The 7,664-nt window shown below is 35.0% G+C and overlaps 1 protein-coding gene across 1 annotated transcript; it reads right to left on the reverse strand.

The window, feature by feature from the left end:
- Window positions 1–6,300: 6,300 nt before the first annotated feature.
- THITE_53764 (uncharacterized protein) lies at window positions 6,301–6,471 on the reverse strand (the record flags this gene model as incomplete). Its single annotated transcript, XM_003653951.1, has 1 exon — window positions 6,301–6,471. A coding segment is annotated over one exon (171 nt), but the record flags the coding sequence as incomplete, so codon positions are not given.
- Between the last annotated feature and the right edge of the window lie 1,193 nt (window positions 6,472–7,664).

Below are 7,664 nucleotides of genomic sequence, written 5' to 3' on the forward strand. Positions count from 1 at the left end.
AGGCGTTGAAATTGCCTATAAGTATATTGCGCTTTCTTAGCTCCTGCTCTACTAGAGCGTAGAGCGGCGACTGCTACCCTAGCTCCTAGTTAAACAAATAAATAGACTATACTATAAAGGGGTTTAATCCTTCTTTTTTAAATGTTATAGCCGTCTAATCTTCCCCTGCCTTAGCCAACTATATTATATAGTCGAGGCGCTTACTTATATATAATACCGCCCTACTAGCACTCTATATTACCTTGTACTAGCCGCCTTGTCTATAGGGTAAGGCTAGGGGGGCTATATCTAAGTAAATTGGCAGCTTCTAAATCGCTACTAAGTCGAACTCCTCCCTATCTTCTAGCGCTTAGTTAAAGCGGTTTCTACTACTATCGGTATTCTAGTAGAGCACTTTTAGCGTTATAGCTATATATTCGATATAGGATAAGGGCCCTTGGTCATCACTATATTAGGTTATAAAGTTAGCTCTATACTTATACTATATAGGGGCGCTATATAAGTAGTACTCCTATTCTACGCCCCTACTCTTTAGAAGGTTTGTAAGAGTACTCTAAATTGAAATAGGTCTATACCGTTAGAGCGCCCTACCCTTTAAATATTAGTAGGCTAGCCTACCTTAGTAGGGTGTTTCCTTAGGCGCTATTCTTCTAACTTGTCCTCCTAGCTCCTACGCTATATACTCGCCTCTATCGCTACTACTACTTAAGACTAGGGTATATAGAAGGTAAGTAGGCGATCGTTGAACCGCTCCCTTATATACTAGCGCTACTCCTTCGCTATCTTATAGCTTATGTTAAAGGCTATATAGATACCTCTACAATTAATATACTTTAGCCTATTCCTAGCTAGGTCGGTCTTTATTAAGTATCTTGCCTCTTACTCCTTTGCTATATCGCTATTACTATATACTATATAGATATAGATTAGGTAGTATACCTCTTCCTCTTTATAGAACGTTGCCTTATACCCCTACTTCCTATACTTGAAGTATAGGATTATATATACTACGTCTTCAAAGTATTTATAAGGGTAGACTATATAATTGAGTAGGACCTTTTAGTCGATAAGCCTCGCTACTTCCTCGACTATATATAGCTCGACTAATATATATATCGTTTATAGCCCCTAACCGTCTTTAGCGCTACCCTATAGTGCCTATAGCCTTATATATATAATCTAAACCTTATTCTCCTTTACTAAGTCTACCGCTAGGCGGTTAACGTTGCCTCTATACCTTATTAAAGTAGCTAGCTAAATACCCTTTATAAGTACTATAAAAGTATAGCGTTTAAGTATCGCGATTACTCTAAATATAGCTATAATCTATATCTTATTGTCTTTATTAGTAAACTATACTTAGTAGTCCTCCTTAAAGGTAACTACTATATTCCTACTCTTTAACAACTTCTATACTACGATTACGCCGTTTCTGCTACCCCCTATCGTCGCTCCTATCGTCGTTGTAGCCGTATTAACTGCCTAGACTATATTACCTATACTCCTATTGACGATATCCGTAGACGCTTGCCTAAGGTCCACTATAAGCTTATAGAACAATTTCTTTAGTATATACTAAACGTAGCTTTCAAGTAGCTAGGGCGCTACTATCGTAGCTACGCCCTACCCTACTACCTATACCTAAGTCCTTGCTTATATACCCCTAACGTTCGTCTATATCCTAACCTTATTCTTGATTTATATAACCTCCTCTTTAATATAGTCGACGCTCCTATATAGCTTATATACGTTATAAAGGCAGTTTAGCTCATCTTAGAATACCTTATAGTAGTATATATATATAGCTACCTATATATATAGCTATATCTCTAGCGATACTAGGGCGTAGAATTCCTATAGAAGCCTCGATCGTTTGTCGCTAATGCCCTTGGTATATATATTCCGATCGTTCATAGCTTCTATAGGAGGGAGCCTAAGTCTTTAGTTACGTCAGTCAAGGTATTTATATATATTAGCTATAGTGTTGTGACCTACGGTGCCTAACGCTAGGCTACTACTATCGCTACTACAACCTACGTAGCTGCTACGCCCCCTCTACGATATCGTAGATAGGGGTAATCGGGTACGCTAAGAACGCTTGTGTCATCGGATTCGGTTTTAGCTCAATGGTTCCTTCGCAATCGGCGTTTAAGTGCAAAGGATTGCCTACTAGAATATTAGTTTTGTTTTTTATACATTTATATATTGTAACTACGTTGCACTAGGCGTACCTATTAATTATATACGACCTAGCCCCCTTTTATACTATTAAAACCCCCTCCTCCCCTATGAACTTTATACCCTATATTTTCTTCTTACTTCCATTGTATACCCCTATCTCTCCTTTATATTCCTATCCTCTATTCTCTCTATACGTTGGCTCTTCCTACCTTGTCTTTATTTTATACTTGTTTTTTAACCTTCTTATATATAGCAACGCCTATGTCGTCTACGCTATTTTCGTTATACGTTTGTTCTATGTCCTATTAGCAATATTCGTCGTTTCTTTATATAACTATTCTATATCTACGACACTACTACTTCGACTTTGATATAAACCTAATAAGAATCTACTATACGCCTAGTTCGTTCTTATAACTCTTTCTCCTTATATATACTTAGCTTCTCGCTACTTCCTTTATATATATGTCCTATATATATTTATATATATTTTATCTATTTGCTCCGACCTCTATAATAGCTTTCTATTCTCTTTATAATAGCGATATATTCTTAAAACTTATTTATTTTGTCTTTGTTTATACCCTCTAAAATGTCGGCTATAGTCGTTTCACTTAATAGTAACAAAGAAGGATATTATCCTAGAGGAGACGATAACTAGGACTATAATGTATATTATCCCTTATCGAGCCTACTTTAGCCCTAGGCTAGAAGCTAACAATGTCTTAGATAAAACTATAATAATTGTAACAACTCCTTTTACTATACTATTAGCGACTATATTGTCGAGGGCGACTTAGACAATAAGGATAACGCCCTTCCTAAAGAGGAAAGAGATATCTATTTGAACTACGTTAAACGGCTTATATATAGTAACTTCGTTAAATATATCTAAGGATATAGAGAAAGCTATATAGAGTATACTAAGTTGTATACTAAGTGTCGCTAAGATTTAGTACTCTAGACGACCAACCCCTCTCTATATATTGGCTTAAAATACCTAATTAAATTCTACACTAACAATAAAGCTATTATAGAGCCTACTTATAAGAAAACTAAATCTAAGCTAGTCTACTACGTTATTTTAAAGGCGCTATTTATCGCCTTTATATATAGCTTCTATAGTACAATTAGTATAGCCCTTATATACTAATCTTTAGTACGCTCTACCTTCGCTTCTAATATACCCTTAGTCACCTCCTCTACGCCTTTGACCCTAAGCTAGCGAGGAGCTTTGGTTCTATACTAAGCCCCTTAGGACAATCTCGCTATATAGTACTATAATCGCCTTATCAAGTATATAGTGTAATATTTTAATTCCTCTTAATAGGAGAATTGGTATATCGTAGAGGCTATCTATACTATAGTATAGTCTTAAGCAACTGTCCTTAAGACGAATTCGCATCTTACGGAGTACGTTATTACGTTTACCTCCCCCTTACCCGTCTATACCCTTTAGGGGTCCTACTCTCGCTACTTACCCTATATATATATATCCCCCTACGACCTATACTATAGACAACGCCTATCCTCTCCTATAGAGGACGTTTTATATACTCGTCAAATATATATACCGCCCTTGCCCTATACCCTTTATACGCCTATTCTGCCCTTATATATACCTGCCTCGCCTATATATCCGTTTAAGGATAAAGAGGAGGACTTACTAGATATAGGACCTATTATAGAGCTAGAGTAGATAGCGCCGTTTATATATCTTATTTTCTTTTTATATATAGCTACGTTCTATTTAGTTTTAGGAGGATAACTAGATTTAGGTATATTATAGTTTCTCTATACCTAAGTAGTTATATTTGTCTAAGTTGTTAGTCTTTATAGAGTAGTTTATATATAAATATAACGTTTCCCCTTCTTTTTTTAGTTTAATACTAGCCTATCGTGATACTATATATCTCTCTATTCCTATTTAAACTCGTTAAACGTAGTAGTATCTAAAAAGTTCTTTAAAGGCTCCTACGTTAGTTTATTATAATCTACCTACTTAATATATATATTATAGTTATTCCCCCTCCCCTTTATATTCTAAGCTTTAAGGATCGCCTCTACCCTATACTTTTACTAGAGAACACCCTCCTCTAATATAACCTATATAAGGTCTAGTCGTTTATCTATAACTTTCTATAAAGGGAGTAGGTCAAAGGCTATTTACTTAACTAGGTCAATATAAAAGATTAGATATAGGCCACTTAGTATATTAAGCATTATCGTTAGAGGGGTAGGTACTATAACTACCTTATACTTAGCATTTAGCTAGTCGAGCTTCTTACTAGGGCAGTTCGTCTTTATATTATATAGGGAGAGCTATACCTTGTCTTTAACCTAGAACCGTTTAACTAGGCAATAGGAGTAGTTTATATTCGCCTATTGCTACTACTATATATACGTAATAGCTATTTAGATCTACTCTATTCCCTCTTTTAGATAGCAGAGGAACTTAGTAGTATAGCCTTTTAGGGAGGCTATAGGCGCTATTAAGATCGTAATAAGTTATATAGGACTTATATTAAACTTGTAGAGGAGGTAGTTTGGACTTACTCTAGTTATAGACGAGTCCCTATTATTGAATATAAACTAATAGGCTAAAAGATATTTAAGCTAGTTGTACTATATAAAGGAAACGAAGATCTAGAGGATCGTCTATACTTTTTAATTGACTTACTTTGTCCCTCTATTCGTCTAAGGATAGTAAAACGTCGATAGAAGCTGCTCTACCTCTACTACCTTATATAGCATAGTCTAGAACCTACTTAGCTAGTCTAACCTATAATTGGTTATAATTTAAGTTAGGAATCTATAGAAGCGCTACTATACGTTATAGAACTAAAGGGTATACTCTTTTACTCCTATTAAGTATATCGCTTTAAGCTATATATATTTAAAGAGGCGATCGATAATTACTATAAGGTAGTTAGGCGTCCCTTTATCCCTTATAGGGAGGTTGGTTATAAAGTTAATAGAGATCTACTTCTAGAAGCGATTAAAGATAGGTAAAGGTTGTAAAAGCCTTTAACATAGTTATCAAGAGATTTTACTTTAGCAGCACTAATTATAGTTTCTAATAAACTGCTTTACATTAGACGATATAAGGTCCTAGTAGTAATCTCTCTAAAGTATTTTAAATAGCCTATTATACCCTAGGTATCCTAATATAGCTAAGTTATAGATTTGTTAGATAATCGTAGTAGTCAAAGGCTCTTATATAGGGAGCTAGAGATAGCTATAGAACTAAAGTACACTTTATATATTGAAGGAGTAGTCTACAATCTAGGTCTATACTATATTCGCCTCCTTTAGAAACTTTTAAGCTCTGTTATAAACGGCTTAAAGCTAGTAAGTATAGTGCTCGTCTTTGACAACACCCTTATCCTATAGGGTAGCGAGCTACTTGTCCTTGAAAAGTGTCTCTCCTATAGGTAACTTAGCCTCCTCTTATATACTAGTCTAGTATACTTTGATCGGAGGAAATAGCTAGGCGATACACTAACTATCTTTAAGCTCATTCTATTTATACTAAGAGAGTATATTAGGGTATAAGGCTTAGGATCTTAGCTAGTACTTTAGCTCGAAGTTAAATAGAGAGAGCGTCTCTGCCTATTAGGCCTATCGTTTATTAATTGGATATAGCTAGGTAAAGTACTTAAGGTTCTTATAATTGGTTAAAATAGTAAAGGGGGCTACTATACTCTAAAGCTCTGCTAACTAGGCCTTAAGGTAAGAGATAATAGCTAATAGCTCTTTATTATAGATAGTATAGTTGTATTTAATAAGACTTAGCTTCGTAGAGTAGTAGGCTATGGGGTAGAGAACCTTATCCTCTCTTTACTAAGATAAACATCTACTAAGCACTATACTAGAATAGTCTATTTCTATAACTATCTCCCTCTTAGGGTTCTATTAAACGAAGATCGGCTTTGATATAAACGTAGCCTTAAGTATATTAAAGGCTTCCTATTCCTCTTTGCCCTAGTAGAATAGGATATTTTTATAGGTAAGGCGTATTAGTAGGGCCACCTTTTTAAAGAAGTTAGAGATAAAGTTGCAATAGAAATTAGCGAATCTTAAGAAGCTCTATACTCCTTGGACCTTATAAGGCGCCTCCTACTTATAGATCGCCTTAATCTTCTCAGGGTTAGGAGAGATATAGACCTTTACCTCTATAATATACCCTAGATATTTAACTTCCTTTATTACGAATATATATTTCTTAAGGTCTAGGTTAAGGCCTATATCCTTTAATCTTCGGAGGACTTTATATACCTTTTTTATATAGTCCTTTTAACTCTTATTCAAGTATACTAAGACGTTGTTAAGATATACTATTATATAGTCTCCTAGTATTGGACTAAGGACGTTATTGATATATCTCTAGAATATTATAGAAGTATCTATAAGCCTAAAGCTGTAGACTAGCTATTTAAATAGTCTAAACCTTATATAAAATACTATAAGGTACTTGTCCCCTTTAACTATTTAGATATAGTAGAATATAGCTCTAACGTCTAGCTTTATAAGCTATTTAGCCTTAGCTAAAGACTAAAGAGTCTCTTTAATTAGGAGAAGTAGGTACTAGTCCTATTTAGTAATCTTATTTAAGGCTTAGTAGTCTATATAGAACCTTTATCCTCCTCCTAGCTTCTTTATAAGAAGGACTAGGGCAACTATTAATAAAGAGTTTACCTAGATCTATCCCTTATCCAATAGGTCTACGACCTACCTTTGAATCTCTAGAAGGTAGTCCCTTAGTATATTATATAAAGGTCCCTATAGAAGCTTAGGAGATTTTCTATCTAGGCTTGTCTTAAGACGGATATAATAGTTAGCCTCCCCTTGATAAAGGGGTAGGCCGTTCGCCTTCTCCTTGTCGAAGAGGTTGGCGAAGTTATATAGCTCCTCTAGTAAGGCGACCTTTAGGTCTAGATCGGTATTAGGCTAGGAGATAGCCGCTTTTAGTATAGTGGTTATCTTGCGGATACTAGTGACGAGGAACGTGTCTTATACTCTTTTAGACTTTTTCCTTTATACTTTATAGGCTATATCTATAAACACTATACCTATAACTAGGGTAGTGTTAGTTTCCTTCTATTATAAGGAGCACTTATATATTTATAGGCCGCTTTATAAATTGACGATAAGGACCCTATTAGCTAGGTCTAGTATAATCCTATAGTAGTTTATCTAGGAGAGCTCTAATATAACGTTATAGGCTAGCCCTAGGACTATATAGAATATAGCAATACTAATCTACCTATTAATGTCTATTGTAATATAGGCGATATATATTATTATTATTATTATTATTATTATTATTAATCTTATACTAAAGAGGCACTTAGCGCCTCGCCACTAAGGGTAAGCGGTCCCTCCACCTTTATATATACCACTTACATATAGCGTCTACGCTATATTCTCGCTATATAGGGCGGGCCTCCCTAGTTCCTTCTCTCTAACTCGCTAGAACTCAC

Source organism: Thermothielavioides terrestris, chromosome 3 (genome assembly GCF_000226115.1).
Source record: "Thermothielavioides terrestris NRRL 8126 chromosome 3, complete sequence".
In the NCBI taxonomy this organism is placed as follows: domain Eukaryota; kingdom Fungi; phylum Ascomycota; class Sordariomycetes; order Sordariales; family Chaetomiaceae; genus Thermothielavioides; species Thermothielavioides terrestris.